At 50.4% G+C, this 25,462-nt stretch overlaps 3 protein-coding genes across 10 annotated transcripts in view; 1 reads left to right on the top strand and 2 right to left on the bottom strand.

Moving 5' to 3' along the window:
- The window catches only part of GBF1 (golgi brefeldin A resistant guanine nucleotide exchange factor 1), a 115,071-nt gene extending 108,118 nt beyond the window's left edge, over positions 1-6,953 (bottom strand). For all 8 annotated transcript variants that reach the window (XM_045568526.1, XM_045568524.1, XM_045568521.1 and 5 more), the window contains exon 1: positions 6,675-6,953. The gene's annotated coding sequence lies outside the window, so the exon portion shown is untranslated. The remainder of the gene's footprint in view (positions 1-6,674) is intronic.
- Positions 6,954-10,442: 3,489 nt separating this feature from the next.
- On the top strand, positions 10,443-21,047 carry PITX3 (paired like homeodomain 3). The gene is made up of 4 exons (XM_045568529.1): positions 10,443-10,625; positions 19,194-19,323; positions 19,493-19,695; positions 20,130-21,047. Exons 2-4 carry the CDS (start codon positions 19,206-19,208, stop codon positions 20,715-20,717), a joined length of 909 nt encoding a protein of 302 aa, XP_045424485.1. The 5' UTR covers positions 10,443-10,625; positions 19,194-19,205; the 3' UTR covers positions 20,718-21,047.
- Positions 21,048-21,639: 592 nt separating this feature from the next.
- On the bottom strand, positions 21,640-25,003 carry ELOVL3 (ELOVL fatty acid elongase 3). The gene is made up of 5 exons (XM_045567903.1): positions 24,990-25,003; positions 24,568-24,717; positions 23,513-23,644; positions 22,653-22,804; positions 21,640-22,405 (listed from the first exon to the last, which is right to left on the bottom strand). Exons 1-5 carry the CDS (start codon positions 25,001-25,003, stop codon positions 21,978-21,980), a joined length of 876 nt encoding a protein of 291 aa, XP_045423859.1. The 3' UTR covers positions 21,640-21,977.
- Positions 25,004-25,462: the final 459 nt, after the last annotated feature.

The raw sequence follows: 25,462 nt of genomic DNA on the forward strand, positions 1-25,462 counted from the left end.
TGAGAATCCCTTGTCACAAGGTCACAAAACCCTTCAGAGACTCCATATAAGTATGGTAGAAAAGAACTTAGGTTTATCTTGGGTCAGAAATACAAGGAACAACTAAATACATACTAACTAACACCCCTAGTCAGGTAAACCACTGGCCCAGAGACTCTGAGCAACATGTATCCTTTGAAAGCACTGTTGGTTTAAAGCTGAGTCTATAGCATTCCCCTAGTGCTCTGCAGCATCCCAGTTATTCACACCAACAGGATCCAAAAAGAAGGAGTCACTATATCAACTGGCAACTCCCTCTAGATCCAAACAAAAGCAGGAGAATAAATTGGAGCCGTACTTCATGGAATACCAAAAATTATATTTCAGATTAATTAGATTTAAATGTGAAAAGCAAAGCTTGACAACTTTGTGAAGATAATATATGAGAATATTTTAATAAACTCAGCACAGAGGAGAAGTGCCTAAATAGGGAACAAAAAGCAAAAACCCTGAAAAAATTGGTGAATTCAACCATGTTAAAATTAAAGACATTTGTTTAAAAGACACCATAAAAAAGAGGGAAAAGATAAGTCACGAATTGGAAAGAAATATCTGTAACACATAAAACTAACAGAAGAGCAATATTCAGAAAATACAATAACTGCTACAAAACTATAAGAACATGTAGAACATATGACCCCTCCCCAAAATTAGCAAGAGACACGAACAGAATATGTACATCACAGAATAGGAAATACAAACAGCAAATACATATATGAAAAGATTATTAGCTTCATTAATAATCAGGAAAATTATAAAATAAGATTATATTCAGATATCATTTTACACTCCCAAAATAGCAAAAAATTTTAAATCTGACAACACTAAGAGCTGGTAAAAATGCAGACCGAGTGGTTGGTGCGTACCTAAATTGATATGAGTTTGGATAACGATTTGGCATTATCTTACCAAGTGGAAGGAGTTCATAACTTATATCTCAGCAATCCCTTTTGTAGGACTATACCCCAGAGTAATTCACAAAAAATTTAGAATAGTGGCAAAGGGTAGGGTGGGACAAATTAATAGGAAAGGGCGCACATGCAGCCTCAGTTTTGGTGATGTTTTGTTTTTTAAGCTGGGTAGGGGGCTGGGTGCGGTGGCTCATGCCTGTAATCCTAGCACTCTGGGAGGCCAAGGCGGGTGGATCGCTCGAGGTCAGGAGTTTGAGACCAGCCTGAGCAAGAGCGACTAAAAACAGAAACAAATTATCTGGCCAACTAAAAATATATATAGAAAAAAATTAGCCGGGCATGGTGGCACATGCCTGTAGTCCCAGCTACTCGGGAGGCTGAGGCAGTAGGATCCCTTAAGCCCAGGAGTTTGAAGTTGCTGTGAGCTAGGCTGACGCCATGGCACTCACTCTAGCCCAGGCAACAGAGCGAGACTCTGTCTCAAAAAAAAAAAAAAAAAGCTGGGTAGGGGACACTGGTGCCCCATATATGCTATATATATTCTTCGTATAAAACAGACCATGAAAAGTTCCTTCTTTTCATGGTCTCTGCTGCCTCTTTGCCTTTGCACATACTATTCCCTTTCTGTTTTGAATGTTTTTCCCCACTCTTGTCCACCTGGGAAACCCTTACTCATTCCATCAAAAAGTCAATAAGGGAGTCAGTGGTTACAAACACAAGTTTCAGAGTCAAGACAGACCTGAGCTCCAGTCCCATTACTACCTGTATAATCTTAGCCAAGTTTCTTAGCCTCTCTGAGCCTCAGTTTACAGTTTTCTATTGTAAAATGAACATAATGTTTCCTCATCAATTTGTTATGAGACCTAAATAATAAGCCTCTAAAGCACCCAGCACAGTGCCTGGGATAGTAAAACCTAATAAATGTTAGCTTTTATTATGATAATGCCTGCTCTGTGAGGTCTCCCCTAGCTAACCTACTCTCCCAGACAGCATCAGTATCCCTTTTGTTACCCCATAGCCCTTTGTACGTAGCTCTATTCAAATATACCTTATACCAATTTATAATTACTTATTTAGTCTATGTCTACCATGAGTCTATGAGCATCTCAGGGGAAGAGACCATGATTTATTTGTCTTCTTATCCCCAATGCCTGACACATAGTAAGAAAAATGACCAATAAATACTGAATGAATGAATAAATGAATTAACTAACATGAAGACTGACTATTCAATAGTGATACAGCTCACATCCACCTCTTTTTTTTTTTTTTTTGAGACAGAGTGTCGCTTTGTTGCCCTGGCTAGAGTGAGTGCCATGGCATCAGCCTAGCTCACAGCAACCTCAGACTCCTGGGCTCAAGCAATCCTCCTGCCTCAGCCTCCCAAGTAGCTGGGACAACAGGCATGCGCCACCATGCCCGGCTAATTTTTTCTATATATATTTTAGTTGGCCAGATAATTTCTTTCTATTTTTAGTAGAGACGGGGTCTCGCTCTTGCTCAGGCTGGTCTCAAACTCCTGACCTCGAGCGATCCACCCGCCTCGGCCTCCCAGAGTGCTAGGATTACAGGCGTGAGCCACCGCGCCCGGCCCACGTCCACCTCTTATGAGAAGAATGACTTCACAGAAGACAATGACTCTGAGCCAGGCTGGCAAACCTTCTTTCTGTATTCCATATTTGTTTCTCTACCAGAAGTTACAAACCTTCCAGACAGGCCACCTTACAGACAAAAAGAACCCACATTTACCCAGCAACCAGATCATAATCCTTCCTTTTTCATATCTATTAATATTTTCCTGACATCTCCTCAACTGTTATTTGCATATTCACATTTCTTCTGTGAAATATATAATTCTTTATGTAATTGTCAATTCTTCATGTGTGTCTTTGGTTCTAAATAGCTGTTGTTAGTACACTAACAGTTTTTTTTTCTTAATTATAATACTTTCAAGAGTTGTCCCTATCCAATTAGCAAATAGATTCTCCAAAGGCAAAGATTTTTTGGCTTTTTCATAATGCCTTGGTGTCTAGTACAGAGCTGTGCAAACCAAGAAAACTCTGATGGGCTTTCTGAGAGAGTAGATGGTACCAGGGAGCAAAAGGACCCTCAATGGGCCCTTCCAAAGGTTTATGTTCATTCAATCCCTTGAAGAGCCCAGAGAAGCACTAAAGATGCAGAGCTTTTAATGTTTTCAGAGCTGGCCAAGAAACATACCATGGTTCTGTGCTTTACTGAGAGTGACCAAGAATTACTGAACTAGTAAACAACTTACTGGACTCAAGACATTTACTCAAAGGGTGGAGGTAAAAGAGTCAAACCAAGAAAAAAAAGCTGGTTCCCTAACAGGGCATGACTGGAAAATCCTCCCAAACCTGATAATCAAGTGACCGGTGTACCTCAGCTCTAGCATGCCATCTCCTCCTGCTGTGGAGATTCTAAGTGTATCTCAAGAACTGTATGCAAGGTAAGCCACTGATATGTCCAAAGGTGTTCAAAGATATCCGTTCTGCCAGCTTAAGATGAAAAATGAAACAAAGCTTCTCTCTCTCACTTATCTTTTAACCACTCAGTACCCAAGGTATAAGGATGACAGTGGCTGAGTAGGACAAAGAAAAAAAGTCTGTGTGATTATACATAGAGAACTACAGAGATTAAGTTTCACAAGGCCCCTGCCCATCTTGTGTATCAGGGGTCATCAGCCAACCAGTGGCCATTGGGCAGAATCCAGGCCACAGACATATTTTATTTGGCCTGAAAAAGGTTTTAAAAAAATTTTAACTAGTTGCCAACAATTAAAAAGCACAATGATCTGGATTTCCAGCTTCTCCTGAAAAATAGGAAGACTGATCATTCTGTGCCCACTTTCTCAAACAGTAACAATCTGCTGAAAAAGTAGCAGCTGCCTCCTTTAAATAAGGGCATGGGTTCTCCAGTACACCACAGTGCCCACTACATCCTAATACCTTCCCACCTGACCCACTTCACTCATTTATATTACCTGGCTGACACATAGTAAGAAAAATAACCAATAGTCATAGCATTTGAGCTTATAACCCCTGGTTTATAAGATGGTAAATCATTACTTTGCCATCATACTTTCATGATCATTTACATTACTATTGCATCTGTGATGACTTCCATTACCATTGGACCAAACCATTACTTCCATGATCACTTCCACAACTACTGGGGCTCCAAATCATCATACTGGTCTATTATATTTTCATTTTATTAAACAACTGTAGTTGAACATACTGAAATGTAGAAAAAGAACAATAAAAGCTGAGCAGTAGCCCATTACATTTATGTAGCTCTTCCAGCTTGAGAATAAAACGAACCTCCCCTTTTCCCTTCAACTCAACCCCATTATCCAACAGCAGAACCATTATAATCAGTCATACAGAACCACAGGGATAAAATGTGATTAATCAATTAGAAGTGGCATACAAAGGCTAGGATGATCCTTCCAGTGAGTACTCTATAAATAAAGTGAGTCTTCTCAAAAGCAGGAAGAGCTGTGTCTTCCTCCTCTCCAGCTGCCCACAATAGCCAGTCTAAGTACCCTATCAATGAAGTTATTATTTAAAAGTGGTAGTAATGCTGACTTTTGGAACTTAGGAAAGTGAAACGGTAGTGGAACTTTGAGAACTGTGAGCTGAAACTGGGTGCCTAGTTACTGAGAAGATGTGTCTACAACCTGAGTTCCCACTGTGCCAGTGAGCATCACTGTCAAGATTGGAACGTATTGTCTGTCTATAGCTACCATTAAAAAGAAGCTCAAATCCAAGTCTGGAAGGAAGGACATTTTCTGATTTGTGGGTGGGGAGTGGGAATTATTCCTATATAGAAATTATTCCTATCTAGAAAATGATATTTTAAGTAAAGACAGGGAAAATTTTTCATGTCTCTATACTCACACTCAGGCTCAACTGAAAAGTTGCTGAATTGGTCACACTATCTACCCAGAGACTAGATTGCCTATTATGTGAAGCATATCAGCAACAGGAAAATGGTCCAGGTGAGCAAGGAAGGCACATCACACCTGAGTACCTCCTGGGCTGACTATGTCATTTCATTTGTCACTTTCCACTACTTTTTTTTTTAATTCTGCAACTTAGATCAGCAAGTTAAACTGCAAATAGTTTCCTGTACATACTATTTCCATCCCACTAATTTTAAATTAATACATGTAAACCATAAATGCTATGCTATCCCTCCTTCTCCCAACACACACACACATACACACACACAATTTCAAGAAGGCAAAGGGCATTAGGTAGCAGTAACTGAGTTCAGTCACTCTAAGATCCTAGATAGTTTTCCCTTCTAACACTATGAGGTTTTGATCCTCCTTGTTACTACCTCACCATACAAAAGTGCAAAGTGTTCCTGACTGCCAGGGCCAGAACTAGGCCACAAGTCCTGATCACATACTGAAACTAATCCCAGGTACAGATAACATTTATTGAGTGCCCACTACATGCCAAAAGGCATTAGGCTGATCCTGCTTTTAACCCTACTATATGCTCTAGCTAGGCCACTGCACTTACATGCTATTACTTGTAAGAAGTGCATAAACTGAACAATCCCAAAGCAGACCCATTTGTATCCTTCATAGGGCCTAAAGGAGTACCTTGTATACCTAAATTAAAGGAATACAAGTTTCTACATTGTGCATTAAAAAACACTACCTACACTATTCCTCATGTCTAAAAGCACTATTTTACCCTTGGTGGACTTTTACAGTTTCACAACACAGCAGTTTATCAAAGGTCATCACAGTGCCATAAACTACTCTTTGGGGTTATGTTCCATCATTCACTCTGCTACCCTGACCCTACCACAACTGGCTGATTATCTCCCATGACTCTTTTTACCCACTAAAAATAAGAGGCCAACATTACCAAACTTTGCCAGTATTTAAATCCCTCTCTGTTCTCAGTCAAATATGTTATAATAGAGTGGCTTCCTTGTGATTAAATCTCATCTCCATATGCCAAGTGAAGGAAGACCTGGCGGGTAAATGCTAACAAAAACATACACTAGAAGAGAATATTTGTAAAAGATTTGTATAAAGTAAGAAACTGGCCCAAAACAAAAGTCTAGTGTTTATATACAGACCCAGACTGGCAGTTAAGCTGCCCTATAAGAGGAAAGCCATAGCCCAGTACCCCATGCTGCCGACCTCAACCCTTCCACACGTCTTCTGACTACCTGAGTCTAGGCTGCACTAGTTCATCATTTAGTGTTAATGATGCAGTTCCGTTGTATTAATGAGATTGTCACACACAAGTGTACGCTGTACAGAATCTGGAAAGACTCTGATATCTAAAGTCTGAAAACCAACCCATAAAATACACACAAATGCTCCTCAGGTTTGCTTTCAGCTTTTGAGAACCAGGCTCTTTAGGATGCAGAAAGCGCCAGAATAGAGGAGTTGAAGACTAGGTTAAGCCAGGGAAAACAGGAAGAAGGATTCGGGCTCAGCAAGGGATCAGAAGTCAGAGCTGAATTCTCCCCTGCTACAGTAGGGGCCTGACCTTTGCCCCCTGCACACCTCCCAGGTCCCTCCCACAACAATCCTTCCCTTGTCTTATTCCGGTCCGCTGCGTCTTTAACTCACTCTGCCTCGCCCAACTTAAAGGCCCTTCCCCCTAATTCCCTATTGCGATGTCAGGCGGCCTTCACGACACTGGAACTCTAGGAAGAGACTTCGCTGACCTGTCAGCGGATCCAAAATGGCGGGGCCTAGTCCCAGGACTGGCAGCCGCTGCTCATGTCCAGCCCGGGCCTCGGAGGTGTCTCCGAGCAGCTCTCCCGACGCTGGTGGCAGATGGGAGAAAGGAAGGAGCCCGTTTCCTGGGAGTTGAGGGCGAAGTCCGGGTGAGACCGCACAGTCTGCCGTGATGAGTCGGCCGGGACGGGCGGTGGAGCCGGCTACCTTCCCTGTCAGCTCACTGACGTGGTAACTAGCCTCACTCTAGCCCGCTGCCTGGTAACTGCGCGATCCCTGCCTCACGTAGCCAATCAAAGTTTTGCACCATGAAAAGTGGCATTCCAGCTATCCAATCGAAGAGAAGAAATTGGCTTCAGGAGGCGGGTAGGGCCTGAAGAGGCGAGATTACAAGGTAAAGAAAGGGTAGGCAGGGGAAGACCAACGGATAGGAGGAGCCTCTGAGTGACAGTAATAAAAGCCAATAAAAATGAGAAATTGTCCTGGGCGGTTGTGGAGGTGGAGTTAGGTAGAGTTCGGTTGCAGTGCGCGGTTTGGCAGTGGCTGCCGGGCATCATGGGGAGGAAGGTTACAATTTGCTGGGAAGGGGGCGGGGTCCGTTTTGAGAACTTGAGCGGGCGCCCCTACTTCCCCCACCCCCACCCCCGCCACAGACTATCAGTCACCGGGTCCAGTACCACGCCCCTCAAGGGATCACTCCCTTTCGAGGCAGCTTTGGGCTCCCTCCATCCCCAAATCAGTCCAGCGATCTATTCCATATCCTCCATACCCCAGCCCTCCCGTCTCTCTGCCCGGTTTTGGCCTCTCATAGGTGTGTCTGTCCCATCCAAACTCAGTTTCCGCGTCTTCTGCCCCATTCCCGTCATCCAGAAATAGAGAAAATGGGAGGTAGCAGAAGCCTTGGATATCTAATTCAAGTCTCCTCGTTTTACAGAATAGGACACTGAGTCCGAGAATGGAAAGCTGACCCCATGTTCACATAGCTAGTAAGTGGTAGAGCGGAGAGACAAACCCAGATATCCCCACCCCAAGTCCAGCTCTTTTTCGCTACCTCTTACGCCTATCTCATGCCGTAGTCTATCAGGCTGTGACTCTCGGCTCTGTCCCTCACACGAAGCCTCGGGCGCACCTTACCTACGAGGGAAAATGCTAATCACACAGGTTAGTCCACTTCATTAGTGACAGGAAACTGAAGTCTTTCCTGTTTGCCCTAGAAGTGCTTAAGAGTCCTGAGAGTTGGATGCCCACGAGTTTTCACTCTCCCGCCCTCAGCTACCTCTTCCCCTTGCAAAAATGTCAGACGTCGCTAAAATATTTAGAATTACCTGGAAGTGAGAGTGTGTGACAAGATGACAGGAGGATCAGTTTTTATTCCTGCAGATTGAATGGTGGAATTCCCAGCCTGTCTGCTGAAATAGAGCCCCCGTGTTCCTACAGACCTGGAGAGACTGCTGGGAGGCAGTGAAAAGAGATACCAACTCTCTCCACACTTCCTCCCATTTATGGATGACCCAAGTCCAGGGAAGGAAGCTCCATACCTAACTCCATAGGAATGTGGTCTCAAAACCAGGCATCCAAAGACAATCCATTTAAAAAACTCATCAGACCTGAAGAACCCCTCAACAGCTCCCTGCACCTGTGTACATTGGGCTCTTGGTCTCTGGGTCCAGCTGAAGCTCTAGTCTCTTCCACCCAAGGAGAGTCAGGGGAAGAGAATATACTCTCATAGCATCTCTTTCCACAGTAGCTCTGAGCCATTTTCCTTCTCATTTAAAGACTAGAGTTGGTCTTCTGGGTCTGGAGAGCCAATTGGAAAGTCCTCTAAGTGGGTCAAAACTCCCTGCTCCCCCATCTCCACTTCCACATACCTCTGGAAATTTATCATCCTAAAAGCATGTTATGGTGCATTAGTAATGGGGAAGAAAGAGGTAACAATTCCCTAGTCCTTCCTAACCACTGTTGTTGTACCAGGTAGAACATTTTCCTCTTAGATTTCAGTGTGACATATTTATTGAAATTCTATATTATGCCTGGGAATAGAAAGAGAAAGAAGAGGTGGTCCTTGCCCTCCTAAATCCTAGTCTGATAGGTGATAATACATAAGCTTATCCAGGGGTGGGGAACTGGCAGCCTCAAGGCCACATGTGGCCCTCCAGATCCCCAAGTGTGGCCCCTCAACTGAATCCAAATTTTACAGAATAAATCCTTTTAATAAAGGGATTTGTTCTGTTAAGTTTGGATTCCGTCAAAAGGCCGCACTCAAGGATCCAGAAGGCGCCATGGGATAAGCCTTATCCCTTCAATACGTTGGGTGGTATAACAAAGGGTATGCACTAAGAGGGTCATGGAAGCAAGAGGCTAGACATCTGGTTAACCTGGGAGTTCAGAAAAGGCTTCCCAGAGAAAAAGAGTCCTAAGTGGAGCTTAGGAGGATGAGTAGGAGTTGGCAAGATAAAGATTGGTTATTGTCATAGGAAAGGCCAGAGGTGTGCAGAGAACTACTAGGAGATTGAAGATAAAGACAAGATTAAGTCTTGAATGTCTTGTATGACCGGCTAGAGAGCTTGAATTTTATCCTGAGGGCAATCAGAAGTCATTGAAGAGTTTTATGCAGAGCCATGACTGTTCAGATTTGCCTTAGAAGCATATTGTGAGACTGGGATTAGGGCTCTCAGGAGCACCCAAGCAACTCAGCCTCACTGCACATGTGCCTTGGACATCTGTCCTGTCCTTTGCAGATTCCTAACCAGCAAGCCCCAAGACCTTGTCTTGCCCACATGATTTTAACCTGGTACCCCCAGTGGGAAACCAGCCCTGTTGAAAGAGGGAGAGCACAGCCCAAGTAAGCTACGAGTGCGGACTAAGAAGTGCACAGTGCAAGCCTCTGAAGAATGCCCAGCTCAAGCCCTGAGATCCAGCAGGAGCCTCCTTTTAATTTTTTTTTGGGGGGGGGGGGGAATGATAATTAAGTTACTTGTCCAAGGTCACTCGGTGATGGTGCAGTTAGTGGAGGCGTTGGAATACCACGTCGGTTTGTCTCATTCCAAACCCTGCTTTCTCTACGAAGTCAGGGGGAATGGGGGGGGGGGGCGGATAGCCGAGAAGAGGAAGAAAGAAAGATGTGAGGAAAAAGAGTAGAGAGAAAATGAAATTAGTCCTTTAAAGTGGCAAAGGCGGGAGGAAAGGAGCAAACAGAAGGAGTGAAGCGGCACAGGGAGAAAGAAGAGGAAAGAAAGGCGAGACGTGGGAGGATTGGAACAGAGACAAAAGGGCAGAGAGACAGACAGCGACAAGTGGAGAAAATCGGCGAAACTTGAGCGGCAGCGAAGTCTGAGCGCCGAGACCCGGCGGCCCCGCGCGCCTTCCCACCTGGCGCGGATCCACTTTGCTGGGGGTAGCAGCCCAGCCCCACTTCGCCGCAGGCCGATCCCGGTCTCCCCAGGGCTACACAGACAACTCTGCTCTCGCCCGCCTGGCTCTGCTGAGGCGTCCCTAGCCTGAGCTGGGTCTCGGCCACGTGGGGAGGGGCGTGGCCCAGTTGCCGAGGAGAGCTTCCGATTGGTCAGGGGGCGGGGTTCCTGCCGGCCTGCCGGCTGGACCCCTCCCCCGAAGGCGGGACCCGAAGATCCACAGCTGGAAAGGGCGGGGCCCGGGTGGCGCAGCTGGAAAGGGGCGGGGCCTAAGGCGGGCGCCTCGCCGCGGCGGGCTGGGGGCGCCCTGGGCTGCCATAAAGTGAATGGGCGCCGGCTGGGGGTGGTAGTAGCGGTGAGGCTCACTCTCTACCTCCGCGAGTCTGGGAGCGCCCGAACGGAGCGACCGCCAGGGAGCAGGGGGGCGGCCCCCACTCCGGCCGGGTGACCGGCCCCTGGCCCCTGCCTGCCCTCTAGATCGCCACCGCCGCCGCCGCTGCTGGGAGTCTGCCTGCTGCGGGACGCACTGTGAGTGCTTGACCAAGCTAAGGACAGGGGCTGAGGGGCCATGGCCGGACCTTGGGATCCCTAAAAGCCGGGGCAGCTGAACTCCGGCGCCGGGGGAACGGGTCGAGACTGGGAGGGCGGACTGGAGACCTGGGACCAGGACTTGGGAAAAGGGTAACTCAGGGTTATGAAGCCAGGGGATAGGGAAGGGGGAGACTCAGGAGATCCGGAGCGAAGCCAGAGACGTAAAGCCAGGACAGGGGCTCTGGGAGTCGGACAGTAGGGAGTCTGGAAACCATTACCAGAAAGCACCCTGGAATCCGGGGCCACGAAGCAGGCGGCCAGGGAGCGAAAGGTGTTGCAGAGACCCTGGCCAGCGGGGAGCCGGTGGTGGTCGCCCATGATGCGGGGGGGGGGGGGGAGTTGGCGGTGCCCGACGTCCCTCAGACCAGGCTCAGACAGACTCCAGGAGCTGGGAGTAGGGGTGCGCCTGGTCGCACACGTTTCTCTTCCCAGCTGCTCCACAGTTGGAATGGGAGCGGTGTTGTGAGAATCGGCCGCGACTGGGTCAGATGGCCGCTGTGCGGGCGGTAGGGCCGAGGCTGGACAGCCCAAGTGACCAGGCGGCGAGTCTGGCAGATCTGGCTTGGGGTGTCAGGGCCCTAGTGGGACCCGACTTGGGGCCGCCTCAGAATCGGACGGAATGTCCGCGGCGCGTGGGGCTCAGAGCGGACAGAATGTCCGGGGTGACGAAGTGGGTCTCTCCAGAGCAGGCGCTGTGTCCGGCAGTGGCGGACAGAATGTCCCTGGCCGGGCAGCATGTCCATCCACCCGGCAGCGCTTGCCTTGCTGCCTGTACAATGTGGTCGGCTGCGGTGGGTCACCTCAAATCCCAGCTCACACTTTTTCAACTTGTTTTTGCTCCTTCTGGCTGTGGGGCTAGAAGCAGGGAGTGAGAGTAAAGGCCACAGCCTGGCCTTGAGGTGGGGTGGCGCTGGAACATATGACCCCTCCAATTCAGAATAGATCAGAGCATCACCCTGGACTTCCAGAATCCAAATTGGAGGAGAGAAGGCCAATGATGGGACTGCTAGTAGGAATCAAAACTAGGAAAGGAAGGAATAAGCCACAAAGGGCAATGGGGAGGGCAGGGAGGAGCCCAGCACAAGCCCCTCACAGCCTCAGTTCCCTCACAAACTCACAGTCAACCCCTAAGTCCAATACAGTTGACCAGACACCCCCAGACTCCTTGCCAGGGTGACAGCAGATGAAGGGCTCCTTCCTTGCAGGAAGGCAGAAACCCAGGCCAGAAGAGAAAACTGCAGCCCCTCAGCAAAGCAAACTCTGTGGTCCTGTTTTCCTTTTGCTTCCTCAGCCCCACCAATCCCAACACCATCCTGGTGGCTGAGAGGAGGTGGGAAGGTGACACATGGAATCTAGACTCTGGGGTCTAACATGAGGCTATGTGGCCCTCTAAGTCTGGTTGGGAAGGACCTCTCAGCCCTACCCAACTAACTGCCCCGTTTGCTTTCCCTGTTGCTGGGATAGGACCCTGACTCCTCTGGGCCCATACAATCACCATCCACTCTGACCCCAACTCTTTAACCAGAGCCCAGTTAAGCTGAGGAGGACAGAGCAGGGAGAACTCTCTGAGTCTATATAAGTGAGCAAGACAACCCAGCCAGGGACAGAGTTTTCATGAGGACAAGTGCAAGGCATTGTGTTTAGCAATGAGTAATCTAAACAAATGGGTCTCAACCTTTCTCACCCTTCACCTATGAGTGACATACAATACATATTCCCCACACTCCCACTTCCATCCCTCAGTTCTAAAGTTTGCTTATCACTGGCTAAGATTCTCAACCTTTTTTTGTCCCTTGCCCTCTTTTGATAAATATAAAGTCACACGCCAATTATCCCATCACATCCTGATAACACTTTTCAGGGGCTTTGAACATCACTAAAAGTATGGGTGAAAGAAATGAAGTGCTCTGAGTCAGGAAAGGAATAGGGAAGGCATTACAGATGGTTCCCTGAAGACCTTAGCCCAAATTTCTGCTTTTGCTAAAAAGGCCAAAAAGAGATGGCATCATAATGAAGAAGATTGGGAACAAAAGGCAGAATCTTCTCCCACCTTTGCATGCAGCTGAGTGTTTCCTTGGTCACTGGCTCTTAGGCAGAGTGTCATGGGCCCAGAGAAGGGTCAGAGAATGGTCGGCAGAATGGGGAGCGAGTGGTTGCTGGAGAGGGCAAATTTCAAAGTTTAGGCCTCTGGAAGGTGAGACAGGATGAAAATCTACAACATAATGAAAGGCCTAGATAAGGGGAAGACGTTCTTTCTCCCCAAATCCTGAAACCAGAGATGAGGCGGCCTCTTAGAACTGGAGTGATGCAAGCTCAGGATGAATAGGAAAATGTTCTTTGGTGCACAGTGGGCAGCAAACATCCAGAGCTCATTTCCAGGGAGGTGGTAGAGGCAGGAAGTTGACGTGAAATCCTTCAGGGCCGGGGAGGATCAGCGCATGTCAGAGTCACACGAATCGCTGCAGGGTGGAGGCGGAGAGGCATCGAAAGAGCAGAACCAGGTTCAAATCTCTTCAATCTGTTTAACCTGGGACAATATCCTGCCATGCTGGGCAGTTTTGAGAGTTAAATGAAATCATGTATATGAAAGCCCTTTGCAAATGGAGGAATAGAAATAAGAAGCATTGCTATTTTTGTGCCAAACTGCAGGTCCCCTGTAACCACAGAATGTTTGTTTGAAAGAGTGGAGTCTTGAGCCTTAGAGCAGTCTGATCACATCCCTGATCCAGCCACAGGAAGGTTCTTAATGACAGATGGGACACCCTATCCCAGGCTTCAGATGCCAGCCATTACCACTGCCCCTCTGTGAGAAGAACTCTGGGGAGGCCCCAAAATGCTTAGCCACTCTACCAGACCAAATATCCTGATCTGGTCTCTGCCTGCCTCCTGCTCTAGGATATGAATATGTGCCCAGGACTCAGGCTCAGGAAGGGACAGCCGGGGTGGCAGGCTGGAGCTGAGTTGGGTGAGAGAAGGATGGGGGTGGTGGAATGTTTTCTTCCCCATTCACTCTAAATGATGCCTCCTAGGGTGTGGGAGAGGGAGATGGCAGCTAATGTGAAGGATCCCTTAGGTCCTGAGCTTTGCAGTGTCTACAGTGTCCATGGCCACTGGCAGGGACCTATGAAAACAAAGTGATGGGGAGGAGAAGGAAAAGAAGATAATCAGTGGGGTGAGAGATTTATGGAAAGACAGAGAGAAATGGCTCCTTTTCCACTATCCTATCCTGGCCTTCTTTACACCTCTCAGTTTATAGTTTCTCCTTTCCTATCTCTCCCCTGCCCAATCCATTCTGCTCACCATTGCCAAATAAAGGTTTCAAAGGTGTTGCTTTTTGTAAATCCCCTGGCTACAAGCCTCCAGTGACTCCCACTGCTTGGAGCAATGCTTCTCAATAGGTGGTGGGGTGGAAGGAGGGCAGTACAGGAGTAGGGGGGCATGACCCACAGGCGAAACAGGGCCCATCTCCCTGATGTGGTGATGTCACTTGAAGATGGAGTGTACTTTATTTTTATATTAAAATAAGCATAACTTAAGTATGGAATAGAATGCAAAATTTCCTTGAATTTTTAGCATAAAGCTGGAGACCTCAAAGAAATCTTATACCAGTGGCAGCCGTTTCGGGTCATGCCTCTAGTTTTCTAGGGTAGATGTTGTCTTTTATTGGTCTTAGGAGTTTTTGGATGGAAAAGCTGGCCACACTGTAGCCTAGACTGTGTCAAATCTAAACCACCATCCCTTGTCCCTCATCAGAGGCCCCCTCAGTCTAACCCATTTTTCTCTGCTAATCTCCCATCGCCTATGGTGAGACTCTGACCAACCTAGGCTCCTCATCCCCCTCCAAATCCGCCAGCTCATTCCTCATACTGCTGTGTTATTTAGAAGGCCCTCCCACTTCTCTGCCTGCTCAACTCCCGGTTCAGCCATGTGCCTACATTCTCTGAGCCCCCAACACTTGGTACCACCTTACATGGCTTTCATCTGTCTGATTTCTCACAGTCTGAGAGTCAGACTTGTGCGGTCCCTCATTCCCTCCTATGCTCTACTTGCTTCCCCAGACTGCAGGCTCCTAGAAGTTAGGGTCCATGTCTTAGCATTCTTGGGGATCCCTCTTAGCACCTCACACTTACTGAAAGAACGAAGCAAGGGAGGTGGGGAAACACATGGGATCATTTCTTTGATCCCTGATTCACCGCTTGATAACTTGAGTGCATCAGACCATTGCTGCCTCTACGTGAGTCTTGGGGTTTCATTTTGGGGCTACAAGCAAATGTGTCTTTATTTGCACACTGCAGTTCAGCCCAGAGTACGGGTGCCTGGCTTCCCTAATGAACATGAGGCCATGTCCATTGAAGGGCCTCACCTCAGTCTCAGGTATACAGGGTGGTTCCGTATTTAGAGCCTTGATTTTCACCTTTTCCTCACCTTGCTGCCTGCTGAGCTGATCCATAGCATCACAACTCCAGACCCTCCTATCTTCCTCTCCATTCACCCTGCAAGAGAAAGGGTTTTCCTAGTTAAGTTCCAGGTCATGCCTCCTGCCTCAGGCATTACTTATTGTAACCTATTGTGGGTCTCTCACTGTGGCCCTCATCTACCCCTCTGGCTTCAGGACTTAAGTGGGTCCACATGACAATTGACTTCTCACCTTAAGGTTGTGTCCCTTAGAAACCATGGCCTCCTCACTGTGGTCCCTCTGGCCTGTAATCTGCTCTCCTCCTTCATAGACCCTGGATATTGTGCTCTTGCTGCAATCCATGGCAGGCTTCCTGTAATTCCAGCCTATACATCAGAATCAGAGCACACCCTCTATCTTCTCAGGCCTAGGATTGCCACCCTGGCAGCAGTGGGGCCTGGGCCAAGCATCCCCGGTAGGGCCTGTCAGAAAGGCTAGGGCTGGAGCAGCCAGCCCCTTCCAGAGCTGGACTCACCACCACTGTTATCTCTTGACTCTTTTTGGCCTTGCCTGGTATTTCCTACCAGCATCAACCAACCCTGCGGCTTCTGGACCTATTGCTTATCCCTCCCTAGCCACTGAGTGAGGCAAAGTCCCTGGCCTCAGTCCCAACTCCCCAATTTTTGACCTCCAGCAGTTTAGGGGAGCTTAATCCTCAGCCAGCCTGTCTCCAACTCAGACAACAGCGTGGCGCCCCCCAGCCTTTGCCTGCCCAGCCCACCCGGACGTCAGGCCTGTGTCCCCACTCTTCCATCTCTATCGCCTGCAAGGCTTTGCTGTTATTTCCTTCCCGCTTCAGTTTCACAGTCAGGGCCCTTCTCGGCTGTGGCTCCTCTCTCTGCTTATTAACCCCTTCAAGAGCCTGAAGCCTTCATTCTTTCCTTTTCCAGTCCTAGGTACCCAGAGTGGCTCCCAGCTTGGGCTACTCTGCCCATTTTGCTGTTACCTTATCGATTAGACCTTCCATGTTCAGGACATTGTTCACAACACATGGGGCGCCTCTCTCTGAAATGCAGCATACTCACCTCATCCAGCAGAGTAATTCTTCACTGAGAGATTGAGTCTGGGGAGATGAGCCACTCAAGCAAGGGCAGAGGCAAGGAGGAGATCTTGGTCACCACCCTGTCCTCAGTGCTCAACTCAAAGCCCAGCTCAGAGAAGGAGCTAAATAAACATTTGTTCAATGAATGAGAAAAACATACTCAGACAGAGTTTTATTCCTACCCATTTTTACATGTTACATTTTATCTAAACGTTGTAACAACACTGTAGGGAAGGGATTATGATCTCCCTTTTGGAGATGAAGAAATATGCCCAGAGAGGTAAATTAACTTGCCAAGGACATACAGCTAGTACGTTGTGGAGCCAGAACATGAACCTAGACCTTTTGACTCTAGACCTAATTTCTTTGGGCCATACAGATGACTTTCCTAAGAGGGGCCTGGCTACTTTCTGTCCCCTTCCTCACCCCATCCTCTAGCTCCCACATATTCATGCCTTCTCCCCCTCAGCCAAGCAGGCTCTCCCCAGCAGCCACTGAGTGCAGAACACTCCCCTGGCCCCCTTGACCTCCTCCCCCACGTAGAGTCCTTAGCTCTTGGGACTGAGAGCTGAGGTTCAGAGGGGCCGGGGAGTTGGGGGAAGGGTAACGGCTAGCTCCAAACAGCCCAGGCAGCTGTCCCTGTCACAGAGAGCGAGGAGCCTGTGTGACAGTGTGTGTCTGTCTGCCTGAATGTGGGAGCGCATGTGTGGGAGAGTGTGCGTTTGTGTGCCTCTAGCTCCAAGTCCAAGTGCTTATTATGTCTGAGAAGAGGCCTGTGTGTGTCTGCACATGTGTCTGTCTGTCTCTGGGAACACACAGCCTAAACTCGGCTTTTTTGGCCTCATCTTTTACTCTGGCCCTCATTCCTTCTCATCCTACCTCCCTCTGCTGAAATAGAGGATAAAAGCAAGACCCAGGTATGGAATGCCAGGGGCATAAGAATTTGGAAAACTGGAAGTCTAGAGCCAAAGCAGACTGGTGGGACTGCTGTTCTCACAGGTAAACCTAGTTGTCCTTTTTTTCCCCAGCTCTGTGTTGCTCTCATGGCTTCTGGAAAAGTCAGGGGCATGGTTTGCATTTCAAGAACACCCTGAAGTAAAGGGAGACTTCAGAGCACCCCTTTTCCCAGCTCCCAGTTCTAAGCCTTCCTCCTTCATGTTCCCAGCTATTTGGGAAGAGCTGTTAGTCAGGGCTGCCATAGGTCCCTCCCAAGGACATTACCCCCCTCCCCACTGGGTCATCATTGGGCCAAAGTTTTCCAGCCCCAATCCTCTGGCTCCTGATCTCAGACCTGGAAGGGGAGGTAGGCTTGAGCACACCTCCGCTCCTGGCCTGACTTCTCTCCTTCCTTCCCAGGTTCCCTCTAGCCCTGTCTCTCCAAACCCAGTAAAAGGTCCAAGGTCTAGAACTCTCTGCCTGAGGGAAGAGCAGGGACTGTTTCTCAACCTCCTGCCTTGACCTCCGTCCCACCCCCAACCTGGTTTGAGGGGTGGAAGGTTGGGGTGGGGGCACAGCTGTGACCTCTGAGCTGGTTGCAAGGGGCATTACCATGTGCAAATACAGGGCCTGCCCATCTGCACCTCCCTGAGAAAGGTTCCTAATAAATTCAGAACAGCCAAGTGACACACATCTCAATCTAGGCTAATCCACCACATTAATGCCACCTCGCATAGCCTGCATTAAGCCCCTGTTAATGGAAGAGGGTGTTGGGGGCAGAGATCCCTCCCACTCAGCTTTCTATCCCATCCCTCTGTCCCTAGCCTCTTTCAGTTCTCCTCCAACCAAGAAGCACCCGTCTTGAGCCCCAGTACTGCTCTTTCCTTTCCCTTCCTCCCACCAGAGGGGTCCTGGGAGAGCCAGTAAGAAAGGGGACCCTGCAGGGGAAACTTGGAGAGAGACCCAGGCAGGCTCCTGGGCAATGTCAGGCTAGGTTCGGGATAAGGAGTACGAGTAGGAAGGTGGTTTTAAGAAGTCCACGCCTACCGCTGGGAGTGGGCTTGGTAGAGGCCATGCTTGATAGTGGAGCAATGACTGGTGGGAAGCGGTATGTGACTGTATGTGTCTGCACAGGCAGGGCCCAAGCACCCATGGGTTTCAAACTTGTGTTTGATCTTGGAACTCTTCCTTCAAATAAAATCTCCTCAGAAATCATAAGCACAACAGACAAAAGCAGAGCTGCCCTAGTTGAAGCACACCGGAGGAAGCCAGGCTTGAGTTCCAGCTGAGTGAGTCCCTGAAGGGATTTCTGGGGAGGGCCCCAAAGAACACAATTTGAAAAAGCAAATGAAGAAAAAAGCCTTAGTTTAGGAGACCTGGTTCAGATCCCAGTTCTGCTACTTACAGGTTTTGTGGCCCCAATCGAATTACTTCAAGTGTCAGTTTCCCCATCTGAACAAGGGTGGTAATATGTAATCTTGATGTATTCTTGTGAAGGGAGAGATAATGAGGTGAAGCTTCGCAGTAAGTACCCATAAATGTCAACAGTGTTATTCTCAGACCTGGTTCAAAATAAAATCTGTCCCAAGGAGAGTAAATAACAGACTTTTGGGCTGTGCTGCAGGTACCATTGGCTGAGGGGCATTTTGAGCATATGGGGATATTGTGTGTTCACGGGAGAAGGAATTGAAGTTTTTGAGAATGTAGCTTAGCCTATGTGGTGTGCAATAGCGTGTATTTTCACTAGTTCAATAAATATCATTCCAAGCACTGCAAAAATCTAAAAAAGAAAAAATATATCAAATGCCAAATTGCACCAGGCACAGTCCTAAGTGTCTAGCAGTTAAAACAAAGTCTAGTGTATGTATCTGTGCATAAAACCTCTGAGTGTACATCTCTTCCCCCTTAGGCTGCTATTTCTCCATTCTCTCCCAGGGTACCCCACGCAGGGTGGCTTTATGTCTGGGGCTGAGAAAGGGGGCAGGGAACTCGTGGGCAAACACTGCTGGGAAGCAGATAATCTGGAGATTTTACCCCCATGAACCTGGTCTGTGTCCTCTCTTCCCTCCAGATCCCTCCCTCCATGGAGTTCGGCCTGCTCAGCGAGGCGGAGGCCCGGAGCCCTGCCCTGTCGCTGTCAGACGCGGGCACTCCACACCCCCCGCTCCCGGAACACGGCTGCAAGGGTCAAGAGCACAGCGGTGAGTGCGCCCCCTTCTGGGGGTGGAGGAGATAACAGCTCGATCCCTAATGGGGTGGGACCGCGGAGCGGAATCCCAGGTAGCAGCCAGAGAGCTGTTCCGAGGTCCCCAAGCCTGGGAGTTGGCGCAGGCCTGGGCGCCCTGTGACCTGCCCCACCCTGGCCCCCAGACTCGGAGAAAGCCTCGACTTCGCTGCCTGGCGGCTCCCCCGAAGACGGCTCGCTGAAGAAGAAGCAGCGGCGGCAGCGCACGCACTTCACCAGCCAGCAACTGCAGGAGCTGGAGGCGACTTTCCAGAGGAACCGCTACCCCGACATGAGCACGCGCGAGGAGATCGCCGTGTGGACCAACCTCACCGAGGCCCGCGTGCGGGTATGCTCTCCTGACCCCAGCCCTCCCCCTCGCGGGCCCCTCAACGAGCAGCTTGGGAACAGGCAGCCTGCGGTTCTGCTCGTCTGCTTCCATCCTCCTGCCCAACACCCGACGCCCCTGCGCCCGCGGCCCCACGTGCAGTCTCTGCTCTTGCAGCTCCCGACCTCCTGGACCGCGCGTTTCTCCCGAACACCGTCTCTTGTTCCCCGCTTCCCGCCTCCTTCACTCCATCCTACTGTCCCGCCCCCGACCCTGATGCCTCTCAGTCCTGTCGCCTACTGCTTCTGTTCCTCCGCCCCTGACTCTGCGCCCTCCTCCCCTCCCACTCTGTGTCCGCCACCCCGTCTTGTTTATCCTCCGCACAGCCTGGCCCCTGCTAGAAACCCAGTCGGCGTCGCGGCCCCGGCCCTGACTTCCCTTCTCCGCGCCCGCAGGTGTGGTTCAAGAACCGGCGCGCCAAGTGGCGGAAGCGCGAGCGCAGCCAGCAGGCCGAGCTGTGCAAGGGCGGCTTCGCGGCGCCGCTCGGGGGCCTGGTGCCGCCCTACGAGGAGGTGTACCCCGGCTACTCGTATGGCAACTGGCCACCCAAGGCGCTCGCCCCACCGCTCGCTGCCAAGACCTTCCCGTTCGCCTTCAACTCAGTCAATGTGGGGCCTCTGGCTTCGCAGCCCGTCTTCTCGCCACCCAGCTCCATCGCCGCCTCCATGGTGCCCTCGGCCGCGGCTGCCCCGGGCACCGTGCCAGGGCCCGGGGCCCTGCAGGGCCTGGGAGGGGGCCCTCCCGGGCTGGCTCCGGCCGCCGTGTCCTCCGGGCCAGTGTCCTGCCCTTATGCCTCGGCCGCTGCAGCCGCAGCTGCAGCCGCCTCCTCCCCCTACGTATATCGGGACCCGTGTAACTCGAGCCTGGCCAGCCTGCGGCTCAAAGCCAAACAGCACGCCTCTTTCAGCTACCCCGCCGTGCCCGGGCCGCCCCCGGCCGCGAACCTCAGTCCGTGCCAGTACGCCGTGGAACGGCCAGTATGAGCGGCCCGGCCCGAGGAGCATCCCCGAGGGCGGGGGCGATGATTCACAGCCTCCCCAGACTGGGGTCGTCTTGACTGGCTTGCCCCCGCCCCAGGGTCTGAGAGGGGTGTTTGGGCAGCTGGGGGGCGGCCGGCTCAGGAGAGGGCCTTCCCCCTCCCAGCCCTGAGGGGTGGACTGGGCCCTACACACAGACCGCGCCCCTGGGACTAAGGCCAGGAACAGGGACCAGATCCCCGGGGGCCAACTCACCCTTGGCCCATCCCGCCTTCTCCAGACTCCCCCTCCCCCGTTTTCAAAGATAAACGAAATAAACATGCGCGGACTGTCAAAGGCCTGATGATTCAGAGTTGCGGTTGAGCCCTCTTCCCTTCATACTTCCCCACAGTCTGAAGGAGAGTTGAATGTACAGGAACGAGGAGAGGGTCCAGGCTTAGAGAGCTTCAGTCCCACTCAGCCCCCTACTCCAGGATGGGGAAGCTTGGGCATTCCTGGAGCAAAGAGGTGCGTGCGTGGGGCTTGGGGGACTAGCTACTTGGCTGGCGTCAGCCAAAGCCGGTGCTGCGGCGCCACCTCGTGGTCTCAGGGAGAATAACTGGTAGGACGGGTTTCCAACGCTTACTTGCAGGTGTCAATTCCGCAATTTAGGAAGCCTATGATTTTAGTTAAGTTACTCCACCTTTCTGCACCTGTTTCTCACTGTTCCTATGAGGGGCTTGGGCCTCTAACAGCAATAAAATTCTGGTCTGAAACAGACATTTATTAAGTGCCTACCAGGCCTAGGATTCTTATTGTGTGTCTGTGTGTGTGCCTCTCATCCTTCCACATACCCTCAGCCTTCCCACCTGCTGATCACCCTCCTGCCAGGAACTGTCTCCTCTTGCAGCAGCCCCCTTTTCCCACCAAATCTCCACACCCCCAAATCTTGAAATCTTTAATTAAAAAAATAAAGCAAGAAGAAGAAGGATTTCTGGATAGAAATATAAATAACTCAGCTGTGGGGACCCTCTTTAGTCCCACCCCCATCCCAGGGCCTGCTTGGCCTTCACATTAAAAACAGAAATATCAAAGTATCTGACCACACCCTTATCTCAGGGGTGACCCTTCTGGTCTGTCATAACTTCCTACCACCTCCCATGGTACACACATCCTGTGAGGAAACCATGCAGGTAAGGCACCCTAATCATTCTCCCAAACCTAAGCACAGCACCTCAGTCCCCTGGGGAAGAGAAAGCCTGGGGTTTCATTGTTCTCTCCAACCTTTCACTGGCTCTTGGTCTTGGCTTTGACCTTGGGCCTGATGTAGGTTTGGCGGAAGAAGTGGGCAAAGAGGATAAAGTAGGTTGTATACAAGACGAAGGACCAGAAGAAGTGTTCCCCTGTGGTGTGGCATCCCTGTTCCTGCCTCCAGATGTAAGTCAGTAGGCCGACGATGGCTCCTATAAGCATCTGCAGGATCTGCAGGCTGGTGATGAGCATAGGAAGCAACTTGGGGGGCTTCACGTTGGCAGCCTTCAGAGTGTAGTAGGTGTACATGATGGCATGTACACCGAAGTTCATCGTCATGAACCAGCCACCTGCAGGCACTTTGTTCTTGTATCCAAAGCTTGTATATATTAGCACTGTGCTGTGGTGGTACCAGTGCACAAAAATGAGTGGCCGCTTACGCAGGATGATGAAGGCTGTGTCTCCTGGGAGATGGGGAGTCATAGCTGGCATACCACCCAGTGCTGGGACCACCCTCCACACTGGGTATGGGGACACAGGAGAAATTCTCAGGGGAGGGAGGGGGTCTTTGTGGAAGAGAATCTGTAGAGGGGCTTGAGTGAGAGGTGTTATTAGGACCCAGGGGTGGGGAAGGGACTCTCCATGTGATGGAGGGCCCTGAGGTGGGATATAGTTCACTAGGCACCAGAGAGACAAAACCTTGCCACTCACCGAGTTCAATGATCTTGCTGAGAAGAAAAAGGCAGGACCAGAACTTCACTATGAAACTGTCCAGGAAGTTGACGAAGCACACCGTTTGCTTTAGGCCCCCTCTGAGTAGCACAGCCCCCATAAAGCCCCACGTCCTCACTGCACCCAGAATACTGAAATGGGACAGAGGAAGAGGGTATATGCATCATCTCCAGGCAACAATCCACCCTTTCCCCTGGCCTGGCCAGGTCACTAAGTCCCAAGCTCCACCACCTTCCCACCCACCCAAGGAGGATGGGTCACAGCTTCTGAGATCCTGGGGCCAATCTGGTGGATACAACCAGTAGTCTAGAGGAGATCAGGGCTAGGGAAAGACCAGGGAATACAGGGAGATAGAACTGAAAGTTGAGTTAGGAAATGGAGTTCTTGGGATGGGGTAGGGACTGGGAAGAGATGAGTAGAAGAATGGAGAAGATTGAAGCAGTCTGGGGGAGAAAACATAACAAGGAAGGTCTTGGGAGAGGGTGTTAGGAGCTGAGAGTATTAGGGACTGGAGAAATTTGTTGGAAGTACAGACTCCTTGAGCGCAAGTGAGATGGGGCAGAGAAGGCCAGCTTGGGGTCTAGAAAAGAAAGGAAAAAGGGTAATATGGGAAGATGGTAGAAGCTGGGAGAGGAGCTAAAGCTGAAAGAATGGGATGGGAAGAGTGTTATGAGGCACCTTGCTGCTCTAGAATCTGGATGGAAAAAAAAGGAAAAAATGAGGCAGCTTGGGGGTAGGACGGGGGTGATGCAATTGAAAATTCTGCAAATCTTTAAGGGATAGAATGGAGGTCTGAGGTCTAGAGAATAGGAAGAAAGTGGGAGGGGGGAGTGTCTTACCTGAAGATTGCAAGGCAGAAGGACCAGAGGATGAGAGGCCCCTGCAGGTTGAAGCCCTTCCGTGCCTTCATGTAGTTCTGCCCCACAATGATGAGCAGCAGGTAGATCAGAACTATGGGGAAACAGGTTGCCCTGGCAGGCAGAAGGCAGAGGGGTGGGCTCATGGGTGAGTGCTGGTTAGAAGTATGCCCACTCATCTCTCCAGGTGAGTGCTCTCAGTTGGAGTCTCAGCTCTGCCACTTAAAAGCCGTGTAGCACTGGAAAAACTAACTTAATTCTCTGAGCCTTGGCTTCCTCATTTGTAAAGGGGAATTAATATTCCTCTCCTGGCATTATTAATGAATAGAAAGTACCTAGCACAGGGCAGGAGCTAGGTCCAAGGTTTCTATAATTATTGCTCTCTCAGTGGGGTTGGGGATGGTGACGGTTGTCTGGCCCATGCCTAGAACCAGCCTGTAAGAAGAATGGGGCAATAGCTTCTGCCTGGTTGGGTCATGGCCAATTGGCTGGACCATAAAGTCAGCCCACAAACAACTCTGAGAAGCTTTAAAGCAAAGCCAGAGAGTCTGGGGAAAGTTTGGAAGAGCTCCTTGACTTTGCCTCCTTCTCCTCAGCAGGGCATAGAGCATTTGGGGAACAACGTGATAATTGTTAAGGGCAGGCTGTCCCTGGGCGCCAGCACTATGCACGTACACGCGCATACACAGCCACAAAGGACAGGGAAAGAGTCATCTAGTAGGGGTTTAGAGCACCCTCAGTCCTCAGCGACCAGTTCTCACTACACTCTATCTTTGGCTTCTGTATCCTCCCATATTCCTCTCCCTCATCCTCTTATTTCTACTTTCCTCCTTTCAGCTCTAATTTCTTTGAGGTGCCACATTACCTGCACCTTGGACAACAGTAGTGTGGAGCCAGTATGGGGGAGTCCGATACATTTGGTCTGTAAGAAAATCACTGGGGGCATTCAGTATCCCCCATTCCCCTGCCGCCCTTTCTCGAAAGCAGTCAGCAGTGTCGGGCCCCTCGCATGGCCCTTCCCCCTCCCCAGGTCTCACCAGTACTCCTCTAGAAAGGGCCTTATGTCCTGCGACCGCTCGAAGTCATAGGGCTGGAACAGCTGCTGCACTTCGTGTGAGATATTCATGGCTGCGATCAATTCGTTCTGCACACGTCGAGGTCTAAAGCTTGGGTGGCTCGGCGAGAGGCTGGGGGTGCCGAGAATGGAGTGAACCCCGGGGCGAGACCGAACCGACCCAGGACAGAAGGAACACCTAGGCAAGACGAGGAGAGCGTCGATCCAGGCACGTGCGCTGCAGTGCAGCCAGCTAACACCGCCGCCGCCACTGCGGTTTATAACACGCCATTGCAAAGCGGCGGGCCCAGGCAGTGAGCGATCCCCCCGCCCGCGCCCGTGCGCTGCGGTTATCCGATCTCCACCAAGATACACTCCTGTTCCGCCCCTGGGCCGCAGCCCGACCTCTGATTGGTCATCCTGAAGGGCTCCTCTCCCAGGGGCTTCGCACGCCCCGCCCCAAATACCGTCGCAGGCCCTCGCTCTGCCCACCTTCCCACCCTCTTCTCGCCTAACACCTGCACCGCCACCCGCGCAGCCTTGTAGGGTACCTGGACCGGCCAGTCTCCTCGTGGCGCTGCCAACCGCAGCCTTTGCCTCAGTTTGCTTTAATCCTGACCTGCTTGGCAGTGAGGAGAGAGTGGAGGAGTCCTCAGCCACCTCTCACCCAGAGATGAGGACGTCAATTTCCAGGCTCCCTGAGATTTTGGTAAGCCCAGGTCTGGGATGAGGAAAGTCCAAGCTGGGCAACCAAGAGTTTCTCCTGTAGTCCCTTTCGTCTCCCAGCTTCGAGCTTCGTGTCTGCGGTTGTGGGCCAAGGGAGATGAATTTTAATGAATTTTATTGTTGAGGTTGTTCATGTTGATGTTTGTGGAGGT

The sequence above is a fragment of the Lemur catta genome, chromosome 14 (genome assembly GCF_020740605.2).
Source record: "Lemur catta isolate mLemCat1 chromosome 14, mLemCat1.pri, whole genome shotgun sequence".
In the NCBI taxonomy this organism is placed as follows: Eukaryota; Metazoa; Chordata; class Mammalia; order Primates; family Lemuridae; genus Lemur; species Lemur catta.